General features: G+C 33.3%; 1 protein-coding gene across 15 annotated transcripts in view; it reads left to right on the forward strand.

Moving 5' to 3' along the window:
• Nucleotides 1–25,927, forward strand: part of LOC143227850 (calmodulin-binding transcription activator 2-like) — a 184,771-nt gene that overhangs the window by 128,629 nt on the left and 30,215 nt on the right. For 14 of the 15 annotated variants that reach the window (XR_013015107.1, XM_076459175.1, XM_076459176.1 and 11 more), the window contains 6 exons: nt 11,598–11,669; nt 13,339–13,480; nt 15,584–15,630; nt 16,814–18,025; nt 23,076–23,202; nt 24,771–24,902. Coding sequence is in view for 14 of the 15 variants with exons in the window: in XM_076459175.1 (XP_076315290.1) it covers nt 11,598–11,669; nt 13,339–13,480; nt 15,584–15,630; nt 16,814–18,025; nt 23,076–23,202; nt 24,771–24,902 (1,732 nt within the window). In the remaining variant the exon portion in view is untranslated. The remainder of the gene's footprint in view (nt 1–11,597; nt 11,670–13,338; nt 13,481–15,583; nt 15,631–16,813; nt 18,026–23,075; nt 23,203–24,770; nt 24,903–25,927) is intronic. The other variant, XM_076459174.1, reaches the window with a different exon arrangement.

Below are 25,927 nucleotides of genomic sequence, written 5' to 3' on the forward strand. Positions count from 1 at the left end.
AATAGGAATGCATTAAAGTGTCGTTATAACTTGCATATAATAAAATCATATTTTACTGTTATATTCTAAAAAAATTAAATGAATTTCAGGGATACTCTCCTGATATAGTAGCGTATGATAAAGATACTTTAAATGCTTTCACATAGCCACCATATGTGAATTATATGAAATTATTATTTGTCAAATCGTTTACTTTTCTTTTTTTATTCGCCCCCCTCCCCGCTAGTACAGCGGAAAGTCTACGGATTTACAACGCTAAAATCGATGGTTCGATTCCCCTCAGTGGGGTCAGCAGATAGCCCGATGTGGCTTTGCTATAAGAAAAAAAACTTTCTTTTTCTTATGTAACACCCCCCCCATGTTGTTGGTTGGGCGTGGACTACTGGTCACTTTATTTGGTTGTCGAACCCGAAAGTCTGTGGTTTGTGTTCAATTACCGCGACACCGTGTAGCCCCTTTTAGGCATTATTCAATGAAAGTAACCCAAGAATTGGCGGTGGGTTCTGTCAGCTAGCTGCTCTTCATCAAAACTAGAACAGTTAATGCAGGTTAGACGTTGTGTAACTTCACGCGAATATTCAAACCAACCAAGGGTATAGCAGTGGATACTTTCCTGAGCATGTTATTTTTTATCGCCTGTTTATTTGTAAATGGTCCCAAACTCTTGAAGAAGACCTTATTTCCAAGGTGTCAAGGGTAGTGTGATAACTTTATTATACTATTTTCTATGTGTTATTTCATCTTGAGTTCTAAAAATCAAAACCCACACTATGTAGACATAAAAATAAAAAACAGAAAATCGTGATAAAGTATTGACTGTTTCCCGGTCAATTTGCACTATTTAACGTCACTACATTGCAATTTAGACCGAAGACTAAAGTAGTTGAAGGACATACATATCTATTATCGTTCTTGGGCGTTTTCCCATAGATAAGAGCGAAAATAGATCAATAGAATTCATATCAACGTAGTTCTCACTATATTAAAGATTTCCCGAAAAGGAAAGGGCCTTTGAATCGCTTAGTAACTCCATTAGACAATTTCTTGAAGGCAAATGGTATAGTTGAACTGAATTTTCCAAGTCAGAAATCCGACTTTGAGTCCAGAGAAATGCTCAGTTCTCTAATTTTTGCGTTTGTTACCAGAAAGTGCACTAACCATGAGAAAAACGTAACGTTTATCACTGTTACAGTGTAATGTCATAAAAGCGTAAAATTTCTCATTCTTGTAGTTATCATAAACTAAGTGTAAGATTTCGGTAGGATTTCTCACTGTTGTAGCCATCACCAGTAACATGTAAGATTTATCACTGTCGTAACTGTTGCATTTCTCACTGTTGTAGCCATCACCAGTGACATGTAAGATTTGTCACTGTCGTAACTGTTGCATTTCTCACTGTTACATTTATCACCAGTAAATTGTTAGATCTCCTAAAGGGTTTTAACTAGCACTTTAATGTTGAAGCCACTGTCTTAATAAAAATACTGTTATTTATACAATGGTTTGATTCTTTTGATAGTTTTGACAATAAAAATATTTGTATAGGTTAGTAAAAAAGAAGAAGGAACAGCTTGAAAATATTGCAAATCGCAATATACTAAAATTAGCATAATTGGAAATGGACAGGGCTGATAAAACAATTCGTTATGAAAACCTAATGATCTTAGGATGTTTACACCAGATGGCGCTGTTTCAAACAAAGCTGCTTTGAGTTACAAAACGTTATTTATGTATAGATTGTTAAATTCTGTGAATGTTTCACGTATCCCTTTTCTATTTTTGAAATTTACAGAGGAGCAGGCGCGTTTAATTACGAGGAATTTTTTTAGTAATGTTGAAGTTTTTGTTAACATATCTGATTATTCACGAGCTACTGAAAAAAAAAACATTGTATTTTTATTATGGTAAAAATATATGTTGTCTATAATAGCATTTTTTTGTATGTTGTATACATTCGTCACAGTGGCGTACAGTATGCACGCCAACAAGAGGGATGGGCCCGAAGGACCAGATAAACTTAGGAATTACTGACATAGAATTTAATTTGTTTGAACCAAACGGCAGTTGTACTATTTTGTTATGCCAATGATATCAATTAGTTAGAATAATAACTACAGTTTTAGGGAAATAAATACAGGTTTCCAATTATTTTTATGTGTTTGGAGGGGCATCTTTTGTAATTACGTCATTGATTAGTGGCCCGGCATGGCCAAGTGTGTTAAGGCGTTCGACTCGTAATCCGAGGATCGCGGGTTCGAATCCCGGTTGCACCAAACATGCTCGCCCTTTCAGCCGTGGGAGCGTTATAATGTGACGGTCAATCCCATTATTTGTTAGTAAAAGAGTAGCCCAAGAGTTGGCGGTGGATGGTGATGACTAGCTGCCTTCCCTCTAGTTTTACACTGCTAAATTAGGGACGGCTAGTACAGATAGCCCTCGAGTAGCTTTTTCCGAAATTGAAAACAAACAAACAAACAAACAAAATCATTGATTAGTCAGCTGGCTATATCAGAAAATAAATTACTATAAATTACTGGCAGGAGGCGTTAAATATATTCAGACCATTTACAGATTTGCTAAGCTTTATATACAAATATTTAAACAGCAAAATAAATGTATAATGTTTATGTTAGTTGTAACAAATCACCACTAAAAGACTATACTGCGGCACCAAGTCTTATCCCTATGTAAGCCTACCACACAATGAAACCAACATAAGAGATTCTACTACCAGGAAATTCATAACTTATTATGTGGCTGCGTGTTTTCTCTAGTAAAACACTACATATATTCTGCTGCACTTAATATATCAGCTCAGTTTTGTAGGTTTAATTTAACAGTTTGCTCGTAAGCACAGAAAAGTTGTTTCAAATTTAAGAGCTAGACCAACAACTATTAACAGCGTGCTTAGCTTAGTTTAAATCTTCCGCCGTTTATGTTTGTAATAGAAAGAAGAGAACTGGTTAAATCAACATCACCGTTTACTGCCATCACAGTCTTCAAACAGATCAACGTTTACATACGACTATTATTCTATTGCAGCATCTCGGAACTTGACGCTTCTTTCTGAGTACGTTTAGAGTGGACCTCTTAGGGCAGAGAATATATATCATTCTCCGACCGAAAGGCCTTGTAATAACTATATATTAGTTAGGATATCCCTCAGTTAGTGGCCCGCATGGCCAGGTGGTTAAGGCACTCGACTCGTAATCTAAGGGTCGAGGGTTAGAATTTCCGTCACACCAAACATGCTCGCCCCTTTTACCGTGGGGGCGTTATAACGTGACGGTAAAATATTCGTTGGTAAAATAGTAGCCCAAGAGTTGGCGGTAGGTGGTGATGACTAGCTGCCTTCCCACTTGTCTTACACTGCAAAATTAGGGACGACTAGCGCAGATAGACCTCTTGTCGCTTTGCGCGAAGTTTCGAAACAAACAAACAGAATGCCTTTACTTATACCTCTTTGTGGACCGTACTGTTTCTGGTTGCCTTGATGTATTTCTCTGTAAATGGGCAGTTTTATTCAGTGTTTACATTATCTGAAATACTGTTGAATTTCTGGACAGTTTAATTAGCAGAAGCATTTCGGTTAAGCTAGAAATATAATTTTATTTTAAAGTATGCAACGTAAGAATTTTATAACAAGCATGTTTGTTAGGTCGCGCTTTAGTTTTAAAATGTAAAAGAAAACCCGATTTGACCTCAGGTTTGATGTCGGTGCGCTTGACAACACCTTATTTATGATTTGATAAAATACAAAAGTGACTGTTGTATGCTGTGTTATTTGTCTCACACTTGACTTGTTTCGAATAATTAAGCCAACATTTAAAAGCCTATCACCTCTCTGAGTAGGAAATTTATATATGTAGCGCTTTAAATAGACGGTTGAAATAATCCACATGTAAATCTTGTTGAAAGACATTCGCAAGACAAGAGGGAAAGTAAGAAAAGCTTGGGGGGGGGAGTAAAATTTTCAAAGTTTGAGCCAAGCGCGTTAAGGCGTGCGACTCGTAATCTGAGGGTCGCGGGTTCGCATCTTCGTCGCGCCAAATATGCTCGCCCTTTCAGCCGTGGGGGCGTTATAATGTGCTGTCAATCCCACTATTCGTTGGTAAAAGAGTAGCCCAAGAGTTGGCGGTGGGTGGTGATGACTAGTTGCCTTCCCTCTAGTCTTACACTGCTAAATTAGGGACGGCTAGCGCAGATAGCCCTCGAGTAGCTTTGTGCGAAATTCAAAAGCAAACGAACAATCAAAGTTTGAGCATAATGCTTTAACCAGGGTGATTAAGGTTTTATCTTTATTCGGTTGTGTTGAGCTGACACGAGGCTGGTGTCATAGTTCAACGCGTGCGAATAGCACGTTATTTTGCACAAGTCTTTCTAACACTAAGATTGTTTGCGCCAAGCGGCCTCTCGCGCTCTTTGTGCTGATGAAGACGTGTCGTATACTTCAGACAATCTCTTTATCAGTCGTTTCTTCAATTCCACGTTTTAGAGAATACTTTCACTATTCGATTAATATCACTTTTTCACCTTATAATTATTTGTTTTTGTTTTCGAATTTCGCGCAAAGCTACACGAGGGCTTTCTGCGGTAGTCGCTCCTAATTCAGTAGTGTAAGACCAGAGAGAAGGCAGCTAGTCATTACTATTCACCGCCAACCTTTTGGGCTACCATTTTACCAACGAATATTGGGATTGACCGTCACATCATAACGCCTCCACGGTTGAAAGGGCGAGCATGTTTGGTGTGACGGGGATTCGAACCCACGATCCACAGATTACGAGTTGAACGCTTTAACCCACCTGGCCATGCCAGGGCCTTTTCACCTTATAAACTAATAAACAGTTTTTTAACTCCTTCCCATTTTAACGCTTGTACATTTCACTTTCGCTTCACACACAAAAGTTGCCCTGAACATTAGAATTTCGTATTATTTAAATGCCATTTACAATAGTACCCAGTAATATATAGGTGCTTTGAGCTAGGACGCCTTAGAATTTGGCATTTTATGTATCATTTCTAGCAACTTATGAGTGACAAAAATAGAATAATGTTTTATAATATGTAAACCACACTCCATTTACCGTATCCAATCAGTGCCTTCGTAACTTTTCATGGACACCAAAATTCATAAGGAGTAATGGTCCAGGCGCTGTTATCAGTCTTCAAGAACAGCGACTGTTGTGGAGTAGATTAGATTAGGTACATACACGCGCGTGCGTGTGTGTGTGTGTGTTTTGTTAACTCAGTTTAGTGGTTTGTTTAACACTTGTTTACATATCACAGTACTTTCCACTTCTGTGCTAAAAAAGAAAAAAAGTCAGTGGTTTCAAATGAGATTAAATATATTTTTACACATAGTTAGTAGCTGTTAGTCTAATCTGTTAGGTTTGATCCTCCCATCATGACTAAACCCGTTACAGTTCTCTTTATAACACCGTCTTGCAACTGCCATTCCTTTTAAAATAAAATTTAAAAAAACCATACGGGTATTTCGCCGCTGTACTCAACTGAATGACCGCTCATTACAATTTTCTTGTCCGGATCTATTCCTAATTTATGGGAAATAAGTTTTAAGAGAGATTTGACGGCGAAAGATTAGGTCTTACTGTTAGAAGGGTCTTAGAAAAAGTGATGATATCCCATAATTTATAGGTTGTCACCTCGTGTTTGAAATAAGAAAACTATAAACGATTCATATTCGTACTTAATGAGCTTGGATAATCGGTAATATTTTGTATGTCAAACTCAGACTATTCTCGTAATTGTATAATCTACTATTTATTTATTTCTTGTTGTTAATATTATTATTATTAATGCAACTTTCGTGTTTAGCGGGGCCCGACATGGCCAAGCGTGTTAAGGCGTGCGATTCGTAATCTGAGGGTCGCGGGTTCGCATCCCGTTTGCGTCAAACATACTCGCCCTTTCAGCCGTGGGGGCGTTATAATGTGACGGTCAATCACACTATTCGTTGGTAAAAGAGCAGCCCAAGAGTTGGCGGTGGGTGGTGATGACTAGCTGCCTTCCCTCTAGTCTTACACTGCTAAATTAGGGACGGCTAGCACAGATAGCTCTCGTGTAGCTTTGTGCGAAATTCAAAAACAAACAAACAAACGTGTTTAGCGTTTTTTTCTTTCTCATCTGCATTTTCTATACCACCTTTTGTATTATTATTAATGCTATCCGACGTCTCATACTGTCAATAAGCCTAGTCTATTTTCCCTTTTTCACGTTTGTAACCTTAACAATGCTATAGCCATGGAAAAGCCATACCTTCGAAGCTGCCACGACAAAATAGATTTTAAAAAACACAAAAAGAAAAAACAGTTAACATCTGCTTCTGGAAATTGGCATCAAGGGCACGAGTATAGAATTCTTGTTGCTAAGATTAGAACCGTCGAGACACTTAATGCCAATTAAAACAATTTTGGTTTCATTTTTAAAGTGGCTTTTTATAAACGCCTGTTCACAAGTCAGTTACCTTTCTAGTTGAAATTTTTTGCTCTGTTTCGAAGGTGATGATGTTAAAAGGATACGTAATTAATATATATCAAACACGAGAGAAACCTCGACTGTGTTTAGCCAAATTGAGAAAGCTTGGGTAAAAATGTTAAACATAATAGTGTTCTAAACTCCACATTTTACTGTCTGTCAGATATATTCAAATAAACTAATAATAAGTCACAGTGTTTCATCCTAATGCGGTACCGTACATGTAACGATGAGGTAAGTTCCTGTTTCTCAAACAAGTGCGCAGTCGTCATAAAGATATGCGCACATTTATTTAAAGGTACTTTAAAACCACCCCTTGTGAAAGAAAACACATACTGTTCAGCACAATTTGTATTGTAAGAGTGTGATACCGAAGGTGGTGACCCTTGTTAGATGAAGCGATAGAAAACTAGTCTGCCAGAAGATAGTTTTTCACCTCTAAACTTTTTTTTCCAAGGCAATCAAGATTATATAAGATAAGATCACCGAAAAAAGACAAGTAAACTCTTGTGAATAAAGAATACAAGTTGTGTGAACTTTAAAAGGGGTAAAAGTAAAAAACAAAAGATTTTGAAATTCGACAAACATTTTAAACTTGTTTTTAGACATCGGAATGATTGAGTGTGGACGAAGATTAATGTGTTCGATCGATGAATCAGAAAGGTTTACCACTGACTATTGCAGCTATGTTTATACTTTAAGAGTGGTGGTCAACTGTTCAAACCAGTAGTTTAAAAGTTGGCAAGGGTTGTTAGACGCCCTCCTTCCAGGCGTGGCCTAGCGGTCACTGCACCGGACTGTGGTATGATTCGAATTTTATTTCTGCACAAAAAAAAAAGCGATATCACACTTTGAGTTGTGTGCGTTATAAAAGTGACTGTCAAATCCTACTATTCAATTAATGTCGGGTTCGAATCCCCTTCACACCAAACATACTCACCTTTTCAGCCGTGGGGACGTTATAACGTTTCGGTTAATCCCACTATTCGTTGGTAAAAGAGTAACCTAAGAGTTGACTGTGGGTGGTGGTGATTAGCTGCCTTCCCTCTAATCATACACTGCTAAATTAGGTATGGCTAGCGCAGATAGCCCTCCTTTAGCATTACGCGAAATTTAAAACAAACCAAGCCAGTTAATGTAGCGAAACAGTTGGTGGTGGGTGCTCCTGATCATCTGCTTTCTCAATAGTGATCTAGTCTATCAGCACTAATGTTATGAACGGCTAGTGTAGCTATGCGCGGACATCTGAAATAAACAAACCCCTTATATTATCGGTTCAAAACTTGGGGCAGTTATGAGCTCTATAGCTGTACGTAAACTCAGGCGAAATTCGGTAACAATTCCTCTAGGGCATTTGAAGTAGTCAGGAAATAATGATTTAAACGTTACTGTTTAAAGTGTTTCGCTATTGTCCATAAGTTGTACTTCATCATACACTAAAGAAACTCAATTTTGTTGTTCTTATATATATATATGTTTAGACCTCCATACCTACCCCTTCAAGGCGATATACAGTTACAAGTGACATTAAAATGTATACTGGTACATTTTGGTTTTGGCAATAAATGATAAAACTTGGCCATCCTTATAGCTGGTCACATATTTACAAACAAAACAAAACAAAACATGGTAATACCTAGAAGTTATTACAGATATTCTTCCGATTGTCACCAGCATGTGTTAAAAGCTAACATATTGGTGGCAAAAGGAAAAATATATATTATCGTAAATAATTTTTATTGAAGTGATAAACACTATATATATATAAAACTAAATAAAATTATATGAAGAATTTTATTTAAAAATTGGAGTGTTTTTTATGCGTTTTTTGTATATTGCTCTTGTTAAATGAACACTAACAATTGCTTCTCAACTTTTAGATATAGAAGTGGTTTCATACTTCTTCCTATTGTTGGCTTAACACTAACTGCCCATTGTTTGCTCGACTGCTCGTTTGCCATCTGTTGAGCGTTTGTGAAACAATAGGATGAAATGTTTTATTTATTTATTATTTTCCTTTTTGTTGTCTCATTATAAAGCTGGGCATTTAAAAACAACTTCCATAAGCTGTACGCTTTACAGGAAACATGTTTTTAATATTAGTTCAAAACTTAAAGTTGTCAATCCTAGTCGTGGATTAAAGTGTCAAAACTTTAATAACTAGTATAATAGTTTATGCTAATAACTGTTACGTTACTTAGCCTGTTAAAATTTCAATACAAAAGGAAAATTGTTAATCATTCTAATGTACAATTAACACTAAATCCCGTTTAATTAAGGCGTACCATTCGTAATCTGATGATCGAGGGTTCGAATCCCCGTCACATCAAACGGGGTCGCCCTTTCAGTCTTGGGGGGCGTTATAATGTGACAGTCAATCCCACTATTTGTTGGTAAAAGAGTAGCCCAAGAGTTGGCATCTGGTAGTGATGACTAGCTGCCTTCCCTCTAGTCTTACACTGCAAAGTTAGGGACATCTAGTGCAGATAGCCCAGGTGTAGCTTTGCACAAAATTCAAAAACAAACAATTATCTAATTAGTTATAGTTTTGCTTTAATTAAAGTACATAGTAGTAACTGTAACTTAGATTTAAGTGTTTTGCCCATATACCAAGTAACTAACCTATCTGTAAACAATCTTTAATTTTATTGTCTGTTTATGTTTGTGTAGATTTTCATGATCATTGTGTTAAAATATTTTCTCAGAATATCACCTAACTCTACAATTATACAACACATGTAGGAGACTGACTTCAAGCTCTATTATAATGAATTGAAAGGAAGTTTTTACTATAGTTTTAATTGGAATCTTACGCAACACATAATGTGCAGTTGTAACAGTAAGCGAATAGACTTTCTGATAGTGCTTTGTTCTGGTAGCATTATTTTATGAAATCCTGAAATTCAAATTGTTTTTTTTTTTCTGTGTTAAAAGTATGACTAGGAGTTTTATAATTTTATCCAAGCTCTGTTTAGACATTTTAAATTTAGTTCAGGAAGCCTATTAGATGCATTATCACTGTAAAACGTTGTTCTCTACTAAAGCCTTTGCTTTTATGTTAGAAGTCACTTAAAAATAACATAGTTTATCATATATCTATTTTTCTGTTAAAATTTTAATTCAAAAGCCACATTTTTTGACCCCCTTACTCAGTCAGATGAGAAATCACAAATTCAAATACTTGACTTTTTTATTTAGTGAAACAAATTTGTAAATTTATTCACGTGTATGGATACATTTTCTTACTAAGAATAAGATCAGTTTTAAGTTAAAAATTTTTATTTCTAAAATTAAGTTGATGTAAGAGTTGTTTTATTAAATTCATGATAAGCCTAATGCACTTAGAGTATATTTATATTTTAAAGGTTATAATTTATTAGGTTATGACTTTACTGATGATTTCTTTTCCAAATGAGTTTCTTACTATCCAAAGAAATATTTTTCCATGTGAGTAAACCACAGACCAGGCTGGACTCTTACATGCTCTCCATTTATAAATACTCCTTCATCGATAAGCTATTACAAAGATCCTTCTGCACTTATGTGCGTTATTTTGTACTGAATTGTATGAGACATTGAGGGAGGTTATAGCAATGGTACCCAAGTAAGGATCTGCAAGGAAATTTAGGCACATGTAGAAATATTCTTTTTAAAACTTCCTAGACACCAGAATAAACAGTATTTGTAACAGTAAATTATATTTAATGCTGTATGTATCGGTACACAGTGTTATTTTGATACATGAGATTTTTTTCAAAGAAAATGTTGCAGTGACTAATGTAACCTTGCCTTGATGTTTAAGGTTATGGAGGCTTTAAGCTAAACAGGTTTGTAACCTCTGTTTTAAATATTTGATGTTAAAGCTAAAGTTTATTAGGCATGGTTAGGGTTAAGTCCCAGTTAAACAAGTAAAATGTGATAGTGATTATATTATAATAATGATTTTTAATTAAGTTCTTCATTCAAGAATATGAAATTTATCATTGAAATTGTTTTATAAAAAAATCATGGAACTTTTTTATTTTACTTCTTGTTGCTTAATGGAGTAAAAAAACAGCAGAAAAATGTAGTTTTTTATTACAATATTGTGATCATTTGTTATCAAGTTGGTTTGTATGCTTCATACCTTTCATAATTTTCCAATCTTTTTGTGTTATAGAACGAAATGATGAAAAACTGTTTATTTTCTATTATGCTTCAATATTAATTTTTTTTTCCAGAATAAAATCAGTAATCTTCTACAAAAGTTCATATATTTCTTGCTTTACGTCTTGTGAAGCAGGCTTAAAGTATTTTTCACTTAAGATCTTATGAAAAATGTCATGAAATGTTCTTTTGTAGATTTAGACATTCTTCTGAGTTTCTTGGAGATAAATGCTGGAGATGGAGTGTGGGAACAGTGATTTTTTTTTTATAATTTAAGCAGACATATGTTTATATCCTTCACCTAATTAAAGTCAGATGGTTTAAAGAGTGCTTGTATGACCTTTGTATTACATTAGCAGCGTATTTAAGCTCCTATACTCTTAAATTATAGTCTTGTGAGCTTTATAACATGATTTAAGGACTTTGTAAGACATTTTAATGTTGGTCATCAGTAATGTTAAACAAACACAAAAATGTGTCACTTATAACACTGACTGTCTACAGAAAATGATTATTTTGAGTTTGCTGGCTGATGCATATCCTGTTGCTTTGTCCATTTACAGTTCTTATTGAAATTATTTTACTACTGTGTTTAAGGCTTTAATTTTATCATTCTTACTATAGCTGTGTTGGTGTGTAAACTTTAGGTACATTTCTATTAGATTTAAAAATATCTTCTAAAGTTGTGCTTGTGATATTAATTTTATGAAAATGCAGATATTTCCCCTTAACATCATCTGACTGCACTATGGTTCATTCTCAGGTTAGGAACTTCAAGCTTGGGATTGGTAGAGCAGCTGTAGCATAATTCACAAAATAATCTTTTGTAACAAACAAATAAGTTTGCTTCTTGTACATAGTGTTTCTCTGTGTAATTTTGTAATTACATGAAGACTAAAACTACAAGTGCTTTATGTCATTTCTTGTCTACATAAAATTTGAATTTTTTCCAGTGTATCTATGGATGTTATGTTCACTCAGCAATTCTTCCGACTTTCCATCGACGATGTTATTGGCTTCTCCAGGTTCGTTAACAGTTTTTGAATTTATCATTTGTTTCATCTTTTAGTCAAGCTGTAGATGCACTGGAGTGTGCTAGGAAAGATAACAGTGTTTAACAAAGGTTTTAAAACTTTGTATTAATGGTAAATAATGATTTATTCACAATTATTAAACAAAAAGGTGAAGTAATTTTGTCTGTTAGCAAACAGTATTTCCCACTTTTATAGAATATGTGTGGTTTTACGCATTAGTACAAAAATTATTTTTATACGACACTAAGATAATTTCAAGACTAGTCATGTAATGTATGTTTCATTTTACTTTCAGTTGAGTTTGGTTTTAATGTGAACTCTCATTTCAAAGTATTTTTGGTATAGAGAAACCAAATGTTTAACAGTGTAACTTAGCAAAATACATTGTTAAAATACACTAACAGATAAAACTTTGTAACCAGTTTTTACCAAATGATGTGTTCATGATAAAACATTATAGATGTAGTTATATTAATCATATTTAAACATATATTGTAATTTGTATGAATTTTCTGGAGGTGAAACCGTAATGGATTATTGTTTATTAGAAACAAGTCCAACATATAGCATGTATTAAGGCCTAACAGGTAGTAAAGTCTACTGAATTTATATACAGTTTTATGTCGTAGCTTTTACTGTTATAAAACTAAATTATATCATTGTTCAGTAAAGTACTAGAACTGAATTAATATAGATTCATTTGAGGTTAAAGTTATTAAACTATGATTGGACTACTATGTGATTTCTTAAGCTTTAGATGTTTCCACAAGGCCTTATATTAATTACAATTTATGTCCATTCATGTGAATTATTATTTTATGATCTTAACAACTAGTGTGTTTGTAATAAAATGTAATGATTATTCAATCAAGAGGAATGCAACGTCTTTACATGTGTTAACTTAGACTGTTTTATTTGAAAGTTTGTAAACAACATGAACTGGAACCCTGTTCACAATTTACCCTGTAATCATGATGCTACCTCATACTTTAGAAGTACAAATTGCTGAGATCCACATGTTAGTTGTAGGTACAACACTATGAAGAAAGTAATAACATGGAGATACCGTCCTAAAGTAGGATGTGTTTGATGAAAAAAGGTTTCTGATATACCATGGTTAGTTGATCATAGTGAGAATTTCTAATTTGAGTTTTGAAAGCATTCTGGTTGTTTAGAAAAGTTTAACTGTTTACTTGATCAGGATATACTGATCTAAATATAACCTAATATTTTCCAATTAATGAGTTTGCTACCTTAGGTTTAACGGTTGGAAAACAACTGAATAATGAAGTTCTTAACACTGTTTAAAAAAAAAATTATAATACTCCACATCTATTACTTTTTTTGTCTCATTCTGTATCAATTGACACTCGTGTTTTAATACTGATACTACTGGAGAGTCAGAAACTTAAAAATATTTGACTGTAAAGGTTCTCAGTTTTAAACCATATAAGCACAAGTATGAAAGACAAAGTAGTGCTGATAAAAACTATTGCAAAAGTAACTGGAAAAGGTGGCATTCTGGGTTACAGCTTTTTGCAGACATAACAGCAGACTTTTTATGGTACATCCACAACAAAAATACTGCATATCTCATAACTCCATCTAGTTAGTAATTTACCACCACAAAACTTACGAGTAGCCCCGTTTTCTTTTTCAGAATCCTGACATTGTGTTGGTTCATTACCTGAATGTCCCCTACAGTGATGATAACAAAATCCTCATCTCACCTAATCTCAGTTACTGCACTGATAAAAAGGAATGGACAAAAGATGAACTGGTGTCTCAGTTAAAACCTATGTGTAAGTTTAGTCACTGACTATTTCTAGGTTTTTTGTATCTGAAGAATTTTTTTTGTACATCCTTCTTACTCTCTAATAAAACACAGATATTAACTTTCAAATGATATTTTTTTGTTTTTTTTATGCCATTTTGTTATATTTTGGCCTAATTGTAGTCTGATGTATTTTTCCGGATATGTTAATTATTAGCATATTATGTGATCACAAATGTTTCCCTAACCAAATGTTTAGAACTTACATCTAACTATCTTCAGGTGGCCGATAAAGTAAACATTAATCCATGTACTAAATTGTTTCAAATATTTTCTTATTTCCATTCATTACACGCAAACTTCCGTTCATGTTTTACTTTTTCTTTAGGGGGGGCTTCATTGTTTTGTCAAATTTTGTCATGTTGAAGCTATTAAAGGTCACAGTCTTGAAAACTGTTAATGTCCAAATTGTTTGACCTATTATTGACCTAAAAGTGATTTGTGCATGTTGAGTAATTTTTTTGTTACAACCCCATGATGAAATTTTCTATTTTGTAGCTTTAAAGAATATTTTATGTTAGCACAAGTACTTTGATATACAACTGCAACTCTAATAATTATAATAACTGATATGGATGGAGTGCCAGTTTAATGCATAGGCCTGGATCAAGGGCCCTGACCCTACCAGGACCTTACTGGCCACCCAAGTAAAAGAATTATGGTTTGTAAAACTAGCAGAATAGAGGCAAGAGTAAATTGTTATTATTATTCCCAAATATTACCTGAGATTTGGGCTCCACTAGACCTTAATCAGGCCTGGGTCAAGGGCCCTGACCCTACCAGGACCTTACTGGCCACCCAAGTAAAGGAATTATGGCTTGTAAAACTAGCAGAATAGAGGCAAGAGTAAATTGTTATTATTATTCCCAAATATTACCTGAGATTTGGGCTCCACAAGACCTTAATCTGGCTCGAGTAGATGTGTAAGTGAATCCATTACTTATGCATGTTTGTAAGTTTCTAATAACAGTTTAATGTATGTGTTACTTCTCACGTGGTTGTTCTGTTATGAATAACTTGGTGTTTTTACACGTTAGAAGTTTTTATGGTGTTTTGATCACATGGGGATTGGTCTGCTATTCACTGTTTCTCTAGGTGAGTACTGTTAAGTAGCCCCAAACTTATACAACAGTGAAGATGAAGTATAACACGTATATACATTTAGTATTTTAGTGGAGCAGAGACAGGAGAAAGATATGATTCAGTGTACAAAAGCTTTTTACAATTATGTTCACAGGTCATTGTTAAGGGTGTGTTCAATTGTACTTCCTTTTTCATTGTATTTTAAATTTAAATCACTCTGTTTATGTGTGTTTTTTTTTAAGTTTGTTTAATTTATTTTTAGAGTTCATAGCTTTAATTTCAACCGAATTTAGTTTTTTTTTGGAAATAAATCACAATGATGTATTTTGTGTGGCCTCACTAATATACATTAAATCATCATAAACTATATAAATTAATTACAAGTCCTACATCTGTTGTATCTCAACTGTATTGACTGGAATATTAGATTGTATGGTACCTATATTTTTGGAACCATCTTTTTTTGTTGTTGTTTATTAACCACTGAGTTTCAAGTTGAATTATTTGCTGACCTATGATAGATAAGTACTGTCAGACAACTTATTGGTTAATGTTGTTTTAATGTTCATATATAAGTAGAAGAATATTGTATCACTTATTGATATGTAGATAGTGATTCACACTTGTCTGAGAAGACAATATAATAGCAGAAAAGATTACAGAAAGTATGGCTTCAGGGAAGCTGTATGGATTAGAGAAAGGATTATGTTGGAATAACCATGATGAAGTCTGAAATTAAGGCCAAGGACTGATATCTGAGAACTGATTGTTCATGCAACTGCCTATTGTGTGATGAAAGATCTGAACTCAGTAGAGGAAAGGAAGTTTGCTGACTTGTATTTTAATGACCTAACAAAAATTAATAGTTTTATTTAGAAAAAACTTGGAGAAGATATAAAGAGATATATATGATTTATTATATTTTGTATTTATGTTTTGTATTTTCGAGTCAATTAAATCTTTTTTTTTTTTCTCTCTCTCTCTCTAGTTTATAGCGAAAATGAACCAGATTTGAACAATGAATTAGAAATTTCAGTAAGTATTGAGATTTCGAGGTTTCTAGGTATACACATTTTTTAAATTTGACAACATTGAAATATTATAGAAGTAAATAGTTTATGTTTTTGTACATTACATTTTTTTGTGATTGATATGCAGATTTTGGTTTTTCAGTTATAAGTAAAAAAAATACTTCAAAGCTGTTTAGATTTAACGAGTGTTGAATAAGCAGTGTATTGTAATGACACCAAGTATGTGATTTTAACCATAAACTGATTACTTTGGAACTTGTCACGCCCTGAAAGTTTGATTTCTTCTAGAAATAGACTTTTAATATAAGTAATAAAAATAAATATACATAAAAATGTGTAAACTTTCTACATGCTAAACAGAATAAGCCATTTGATATCTAAGCTTTATTGTGGAGAGATCCATGATATTTGTTTATAGACTTGCACTTCCAACTTAATTGAGCAACCTGTGGTAGATAGATATGGGTCATTCCATGCCAATTCACCCAGAAAAAAGAACTTTTTCCAGTTCATGTCATAGAATTGCTTGAAAAAATTCAAGCTAAAACTTCATTTTGATTTATTCAGTTATGCAAAATTTTAAAACTGTACTACATGGCTGAATATATTAAAATGAATTTTTGCTTGAATTTTTTCAAGGAAATTGTGACATGAAGTGGGAAGCCATAGGTGAGTTGGCATGAAATGACCCATATGCATAGTCAACTTGTTCTGTACATGTAGAAGAATGTTATTAAGCCTTTTTCGAATGATTCTTTATATCTTAAAGAGCATCTAAAACCCATTATGGGTTAAGCTACCTAGCAACTTAGGCATTTATTTTATAATTACATGAACATTTCTATCCTTCTCCCATCCAAGGAAAAACATTATGTCCCTGTTTTTGATTTTATATATTAGAAGCACATTAAAATTAGAGGCTTTTGATTGGTTCATAATTTTTTGCATAAAGCTACAAAATTGGCTCTCTGATATTGTGTTCATCTTGGGGTTACAACCCTGAGTTTTAGCATTATGGACTCCCAAGCTTACTGCTGAGCCACTCAAGGACAGAATTATGAGGAAAATTTTAATTTAATTAATTATTGTTATGAGATTTTTATGTCTTAAGTATGAAGTTGCAAAGTGTTATTCTAGTGCAAAAGATTGCAGACATAAATTGATTTCTCTTTTTTTTTGTCATAAAGCAGACTGCAGAAACCATTGAAGCTATCGTTCAACAACTTATGGAGAAACAGAGAGCCAAGATGGCAGTCAGAACACACGAGTGCGTGTGTGACACCAGTACTCCCTCCAAGTCGTCTACTGCCTCGGGATCAGTAGCAGTTGACAAAAAATGTAGCCACACCTTACATCGGATCATTTCTCCCAAGACCCAGGTAGCAGCAGCAGCTGCTACAGCTCCTGATGCTAACAACAGCAGTGTTGCAGTTTCTGTAACTTCAACAACTTCTGCTCAAACTTCTGTTTCTCAAACGGTCAGTCAGAAAATGGTTACGAGCATTATCCATGCTACAACAACAGCAAGTACCCCTACAGTCTCTCAGCGTTCAAGTGGGGTAATCTTTGCCACCCCATGTAAGCCACTAGCACAGAATGGGACTTCTCAAGAAGCAGCAACTCTCTCAACCACATCAGGCTACACATCTCTGATCTTAAACCTTTCTCAACTTCAAGGAGGTGGAGGACTCTTAATTTTAAACAATGCTGCTGCAGCAGCAGGAATGGATTTAAATTCAGCTTGTCTTACTCCTGTGACTCTCCTGTGTGGCCAGGATGCAGGTCTTCTGACTCCTACTAACACCCAGAATTCTAGCTCCATGGAAACATCAGACTCTTCATTGGCATCAACACCCAAACACACAAATTCAAAAGTTAAATCTTACCCACAAGTCAAACTGATCAACTCTTTAAAGGGCGAAGACATGGACTTTAATTCAAATGTGTCTAGTCATAAGGATCCAAATCTAAGTCGGACTCTTCATGATTTCACTCTTGATCCTGATGGAAATTTGGCATTGTTGCAAGATCTCCAGAAGGTAACGTCTTCGAACCTTCTCTCCACGTCTCCACCTTTAACCACTTCTGATTCTTCAGTTTTAATCAAAACAGAGCCTACCAACCACCCAGACCTGGACCCTGTGGATCTAAATCCCATGGACTTTATTGATAATGATCTTTCAACACCAGATGATGAGGTTTTTAACCTTGACACATTTGACATGCTCACTGATCTCCCAAACCTAGAGGACCTTCACCCTGACCTAGTATCCAGCAGTGGATTGTGTGGAAGCTCAGTTGCAATCTCTGTGTCTAAAAATAACCACCACGATTCCACAGATTCAAATCATACATCCCAACACATCACTGACTATTCCCCTCATTGGTCTTATACAGAGGTAAGTACATGATAGTTGTATTTGAAGCTTGACTGACCTTGTTGAAATCCTGGTGATAAGTAAAAGAACTATTCATTTTGAACTCTATCAGCATGAAATGTATAACTTGTACAGTAGTTTTAAGTTTTATCATCAGGCTTTTAACAGCAAATTGTGATATATGCTTGAAAGAATGTAATGTTGTTCACTGGGCTTCTATCAGATTTTCAGATAATAATGTTACTGGAGATAGACTGAGGTAATTATTAATTATCACTTAATAATTGTTCTGTAAGATTATCTTTTGCCCATGTAGATATGTACTAAGTATTCACTTACTGAAAATCTCCAGTTGCACTTTTTAGTATGTCCAGATATTGTGTTCCCTAAGTGATGGGAATGTTTAGATATATGCACAATATTGATATTGTAGATAACGAGATATAAGAATTTTTACAGGGATTTACATTTTAGATGCTGTGAAATAAATTATTTTATCCTATAGAAAAAATATATGGCTCTTTCTTACTATACATTCCAGATGCTTTTATACATGTTGTTAGTATAGTAGTTTGTGTTTTCTTACTAACCTTCAGTTTCTTCCTTCTGTGAATTAATTTGAATCATTCACCTTTTGTTTTATTTCTTTTATAATCAAATCAGTCTTAAAAAATGTGCTGAAACATGAAGGAAACTTAAATGGAAATTATTTTGATTTTTTATGTCTGGATGTGCCTCCCAAACAATACGCTAAGAATCTTCAGTTGCTCCTGCATCTTAAATAGGAAATTTGGTCATATGAGGTCATGTTATTTCCTACACTGTAAAGTATAGAGGGGTAAAGTTAGTTAACTTGATATAGAAGAAGAAATAGTTTCTGCACAGCTGTAATCTATATGTCATCACAAAGCTGATGCAGTTGTGTTTTGATTGGTGTAAGATTTAAGATATAAGTAATTTGACCCTAAAGGGTCAAAGGATCAAAATAGTTGATGTGTATTAAAACCAAGACCTTAAATGTACATTTATTTCATGTGTAAAATTAAAATTGAAGTACTGTGATTATAATTTTTAAACCATATTTAACTCAGGAATCTTTAAAATATGTAAATGTTTCTATCATGATCAGATGGTTTTTTTTTTTATTCTGGGTTTTGACTATGGTAAATAATTCTTTGACAGATTGTTTAGGCAGAGTATTCATGATGAAACTTTGTAGAATGGATGGCAACTGCCTGTTGTAGAGACACAAGTGTAGAAGAAGATGTATTATTTCAGAGCTTGATTACGGTTACCAGGAGTTCCATTTCAGAAGATGAACTGACATCTGTTTTCTCCTATGAGCTTTGTACTGCATTAACTGTATCTGTAGAGCTGTTAAGAGAAGCTGATAAACATTCCATTGCAGCATTGATAAAACCTAAAGTGTATTCCAATAACAGTGTTTCAGGTGAAGAAATCAAATGCATGATAGATAGAGGAATGTTTATGGAATGGCTCACATGGCCAAGATACTGCAACTGTGCATAACTTTGTAATATGTACATTGAATTTATCCAGTCAAAGTATGGTATGGCAAAGCTACAGTGGAATTTGATGGATATAATGATATACCATACACCAAAGACAATACTCATTTACAGTTCACTGGTGAGTATGCCTGCATTAAAGTCAAACTCACTGAGACAATGATTATGAAAGGCAACAAGAAACGTTTTTTTTAAACCAAAAAACAAAAAAAAATATATTAATCTGATAAGTGAGAATCTTCAAGTGGCTGGTATAAGAATATTGCATGCAGCTGGTGATGCTGATGTCTTTATTATGAAAACAGCTGTATATTTTGTAGCTACAAATAAAACAGTTCTGGTGGGAGATAGTGTTGACTTACTTGTATTATTCTGCCAATGTATGCAGAAAGATTTTCTCTGTATTTATTTGAAATGAAGTACAAAATCAAAGAATCCTGTTGTTTTGAACATTCTGGAGGCAAAACAAAAGTTCAGGGACAATATTTGTATTCACATTCTGTTTTTACATGCAGGACTAGTCTGTGACACCACATCAGTGACTTATAGATTTGGGATGGGTGTTGTATTGATAACAATATGAAATGAGCAATCAGAGATCTCATACCCTCAACCTCCCACTACTTATCGTGATTGTATGTGTTTATATTTGATAATTTTACCTTGAAAGACTTCAAAGTCCTTTTATGATCATTCTTGGCCTGAGATCATACTATGCTTACGAAATCTGGTACAAATCTGATCACATTTTACAATTATTAATCTAAAACCTCAAAAATGCCATATCTTACCATATGTATAAAAGTAATTGCTTCAATGTGACCCAGATACAGATGTGCCCAATACTGATTTCTCATTTTGTGTAAAATATTTGTGTATATTAATTTTTGATATAGGTTAATATAAATACAGATGCACACACACACGGACCTGATTGCAACACCCATGCCCCCCCCCCTGTTGGGGAGAGGGTAAAAAATGAAGAATTCAGTATTCAATAAGTGAAGTAACCAAACAGGAGGTAATAGACAAGTTAATATACAAGAGTAACAAGAAAGAAAGTTTGAATAATATAATGTCACTAAATTTACAGTGAAATCTGCAAAGAGTTCTAGCTTTATGGATCCGAGAGTACTAACCACCAGTGTCTGATGCTAAAGTACCATGGTCTGAGATACTGCTTACAGATACAAGAGTGAAAGGATGATCATGTTGATCCTTGTGAATGGAGATGGAAGCTTTACAAATGGTAAACTGATGCCTCTAACAAGTAACAAACCACCTGTTCCAGAAACTCTCATGAAAATTATATGGTGCATATGCAAGACAGGATTTAATTAAAACTTTAAATTACTGTTGCAAGAGAGTAGCTTTTAAATATTGCAATACATGCAAACCAGCAGTGAAAATTCTGTGCCTTCAGAAATGGATGATAACTAAATTATTATAAAAAAAAACACTTCAAGATAAAAGTATTTGTTACCAGACATAATGATTTGTCTGGACTGTAATTTTCATATGTAGTTATGCAATACAGTTTTACAAATATGTTGATTTGTTTCAGTTTTTGTTCATAAAAAGTATGTTTGCAGTAGTGTCCTAGCATATATCTACATATGATAAACAAAACAGGTCTTTTCGGTATTGTTCAGGTTACCTCATTCTTGCCTCATCTGGCCAAAATCCTGTTTTAAAAGGTTTATTTCTGAAATCTTTTTACATCAGTCAAAAGACAAATATATTAGCTTTGCAGTTATGTATTGCTGATTATAAATGACTTATTCTTTTTGTCGCTCTGAAGAGAACACTTTCAAACTCCTTGATTGGGAATGCCCACAATATACATTGTCACTTAGCAACAAACTATCACCTGAGTTTTCTCAGGCCAGCTATGATGTGTGTGTCAAATGCTCAGTATTCGTGTTGACTTGTTTGAGAGGTTTGATCTTACTATTTTTCTTTTATAACTTCAGTGATATAATAGTAAAATAGCTTAAATTGGAAGCTTTATGATACTGAGTTGTAGTGAAAAGTAAAATAAAATTTACCAAGTAGTGTTTCAGCTAAGCCTAAAGTTACATCTTTGTATTAGACTACAAATAGGCCTACTGTTACTACCATTATAGAGTCAGTGTTTAAAAAAAAAGTTAAATGGTGAATAAATGCTTGTTTGATATTTTAACAATATGATGTCTTGTTGGCTTTAAAACAAAAAGAAAAATAAATGTCTATTACAACCAAATAGTTTTTATCCTTTGTAGTCATAAAGCTGAAAATTTGTGTCAGAATGTCTGCATTGTGTTTTCTTCTTCCTGACCTGGAATGCACTAAAAAGGCTTAAGAGTGCTATTTTTTATGACAGCATTTCACTTTACACATAGTTTTTACTAAGAATATGGTGTTTAAAGAATTACTTTAAGATTGAGAAAATAAGCGTAGAGTATTTTATACATAGTTTTTACTAAGAATATGGTGTTTAAAAAATTACTTTAAGATTGAGAAAATAAGCGTAGAGTATTTTATACATAGTTTTTACTGAGAATATAGTGTTTAAAGAATTACTTTAAGATTGAGAAAATAAGTGTAGAGTATTTTATACATAGTTTTACTAAGAATATAGTGTTTAAAGAATTACTTTAAGATTGAGAAAATAAGCGTAGAGTATTTTATACATAGTTTTTACTGAGAATATAGTGTTTAAAGAATTACTTTAAGATTGAGAAAATAAGTGTAGAATATTTTATACATAGTTTTTACTGAGAATATAGTGTTTAAAGAATTACTTTAAGATTGAGAAAATAAGTGTAGAGTATTTTATACATAGTTTTACTAAGAATATAGTGTTTAAAGAATTACTTTAAGATTGATAAAATAAGCACAGAGTAGGTGCATTTTGGAGGTACAGCCAAATTTTAATTAAATTATGTAATTTTAGTTAATCATTCAACAGTGGTTTCCCATAATTTTTATGAGCTTTTATATATATGTAAATTATAGTTTTGGAGCTATTATTGCCTTTTATGTACCATGTTAACTGACCCTGATTTCCTGCTTGTTATGATGTAGGGGAGATGCGTGGCTTCGTATTCATATTTAGCACATAGAGGCCAGAGAGGATTTTTAATATGGCTTTGTATTCATATTTAGCACATGGAGGCAAGGGAGGATTTTTAATATGTTGTTTGGGAGGTATGTCAAGACATTTAAAAAAAAAAAAAATCCTCTCTGTTCAATTTTCTTTTTTGTATTTTGATAGGATGAGAGAACTATTAAATGCGAAGCAGTCATTGTACTAATAATTGCTTGTTCAGAACTGTATACAAACTATTCAACTTTGCTTTTAATTTTTCATCTCTCAAGTCAGCTTCAGGTATTTTTATCATTTAGTGGGGATTTTAAAATAGAATTTTTTTTAAATAATAGTTACATTATAGGATCCAACATTCACTAGGCTTAAAAACACTTCAATTTTCCTACTGATGTAAAATTAAAAAAAAAACTAATGACTTTTAAAAAATTCACTTCATTATTTCTTTTGAAAGGGTGGAGTGAAGGTGTTAATTACAGGTCCGTGGGATTCAACAACTTCTGTGTACTCAGCCATATTTGATGGTGTCAGTGTCCCAACGACATTGGTGCAGAATGGTGTTCTACGGTGTTTTTGTCCAGGTAAAGTTAGAATTTTTTTCAAGGTTTATCAACCACATGAAATACTTCAACAAAATACAGTCATGGATAAATAATAATAAAAAAAAAGCTGTCAAGTTCTAAGAAATTATGAGAGAATTTTGTATGTGTATGTTGTTCAAGGTATTCTCCACTTAACTGTTTTCAAAATAGTTTAATTTGTTCTTAATGCCATTATTAAAATTACTTTACAATTTATGATCAAAAGCTTAGTCATTAGGGAATTTTAAGGTCAAGTTTTGAAATAGTTATTTCCATAACTTAAGAACCAAACTTTTAAGCCAATAACTGCCAATAGTAGTTCATAATTTCTATGCTTGAAGGAGCTAACATTATATACTGTTGGTTCTTGAAACTTTCCTTCTTTAAATATTATAAACAGATTTACATTGTAAGTGAATTGTTAAGGATCATTAGAGTTTTTGGATGAAAACTTTAATAAAAAAATTAAATTTAAATAAATGTAAAAATTTAAATATATTAAAAAATAAATTTCAGTCTGAGTTCTAATAATATTAAAGTGTTTGTATATTAAAATAGGTATTTAAATTGTTTATATACTGAGTGAACTAAAACTTCATGTCCAACATTTGAAGCTTGGATCTAGTATTATAGTCAGTGATGAGGAAATTCTAGCATTTTTGTGAATTTTGTTTTTTCTGAAATAGCATTATAATACTGCACAAAAATCAAAACATTTTAAAATAAAACCGTAAGAGTGTTAAGTATCTTATAGCTGGAGGGGTAAAACATCTAAAGTAAACAACTATGCCAACTTCAAACAAAATGTAAACTTCAGCCATTTGTTTTTCTAGCCCTATTCATCCAAAGTTGATGTAAAAAATATTTTTTTTTTAATTTCAGCAAGTTCCTATTTGAATATTTATTCTTATATTGACCTTTGGTCACTGACTTTACCAATTCTTCTTTATTGAAATTCAGTAATTATAGAATATTTGAAAGAGTTCTATTCTTGCATGTTTTGTGAAATCATCTGCATGTGTATCAATCAGATTCTCTCAAATACAAGTTTGTGTGACATGAAAAACATCTCCAGTGTAAAATACTTGGTAGTTTTTCAAAGCTATACATAAAAAACGTAAAGCATTGAAAGTTTGACAAATAAAATTAAATGTAATACAATATTTTCATGTGAAATGACACAACTGTTAATCTTGTAACTCTCTTTGGGTGTGCTTCATATACTTTGGTTTTATCTTGTTCTGTCTTGCATATTTTTTAATACTGGTTTCTCTTTTTATGTATGTACCCTTTATTTGAATTTTGGTTTGAACTTTCTATTTATTATTCATTACATAACATCTGGCTAAACCCATCCTCATTACAGATAAGTTTTAACTTTTTCAAACTGTTCAGTTTGAATACTCTGTAGAGAAAATTTAAAGATTGGTGTAAGCAAATACTGTTTTAGTTGTGATTACTTCAGTTAATCTCATAGTTGTAAGACATTTAGTCTGTAAAGTGTAAAAAATTGATATGTCGTACTTAATTGTATTATTTGTTAAAATGACCATGGTATGCTTTTACAGCTCATGAGACTGGCCTAGTGACTTTGCAAGTGTCCTGTCAGGGGTTTGTAGTTTCAAACTCTGTGTCATTTGAATACCGAAAGAGAAATATGATCTCTGATGCCAATGAACAGGACTGGTTTTGTGTGGATGGCAAGTACTTATTTTCCGTTACTTTTAACGTAATATTTCAGTTGTAATAGTGTCACAGCTTTTTAAAACTATTTGTATTAAAGGGAAGCTTGTTATCACAAAAATTTCTTTTGAAATATTTATGACATCATCTCTACAAAGTCTTTGCACTAGTGAATATATCTGCTTGTACTTTTGTAATTGGATACAATACTTGATATGTGCATAATGGAAGAATTTTCTTTGTCTCTCTTCTTTGGTTGACAGGGACCTGGCATGGCCAGGTGGTTAAAGCACTAGACTCATAACTTGAGGGTCAAGGGTTTGAATCCCATCACACCAAACATGCTAACCCTTTCAGCCTTAGAGATGTTATAATGTAATGGTCAATCACACTATTCGTTGGTAAAAGAGTAGCCCAAGAGTTGGCGGTGGATGGCGATGACTAGCTGCCTACCCTCTAGTCTTACACTGCTAAATTAGGGACGGCTAGCTCAGATAGCCCTCTTGTAGCTTCACTTAAAATTCAAAACTAAAGAAACTGGTTGGCAGTTTATCATTTTGTAATAGTGAATTACTTTTCTGTATCTATGTTGTTAATTTATTTCTGATAGTAAATATCTTGTATGTATGTTGACAGTTTGTTTGTGACAAACAAATCTCCTATCTCTTGATGACGAGAAACCCACTTGAAATAAAAAATGTATCTCAGAATGGCTGGTATGGGTATTAACACTTTTATTTATACAAATCTCCTATCTGTATTGACAGATTGTTGATAATAAACAAATCTCTACTATCTATGTTCATTATTTATCTGTAACGTTGTGCAAGCCTTCTTTTATCCATATTGACAGTTTGTTCTCTTCTCTTCTCAGTCTCTTCTCTCTGTGTTTGTTGTTATTTCTTCAGGGGAAAACTACCAGTTTTCAAAAGGTCCACCTTTTGAAAGTATTTAGGTTATACAGTTTCATTTCTGTCAAGACTTGTTCAACTTATGTGTTTTTATAACATCATGAATGTGTTGGTTATTTATCTATTACATT

The sequence above is a fragment of the Tachypleus tridentatus genome, chromosome 10 (assembly GCF_004210375.1).
Source record: "Tachypleus tridentatus isolate NWPU-2018 chromosome 10, ASM421037v1, whole genome shotgun sequence".
Taxonomy (NCBI): Eukaryota; Metazoa; Arthropoda; class Merostomata; order Xiphosura; family Limulidae; genus Tachypleus; species Tachypleus tridentatus.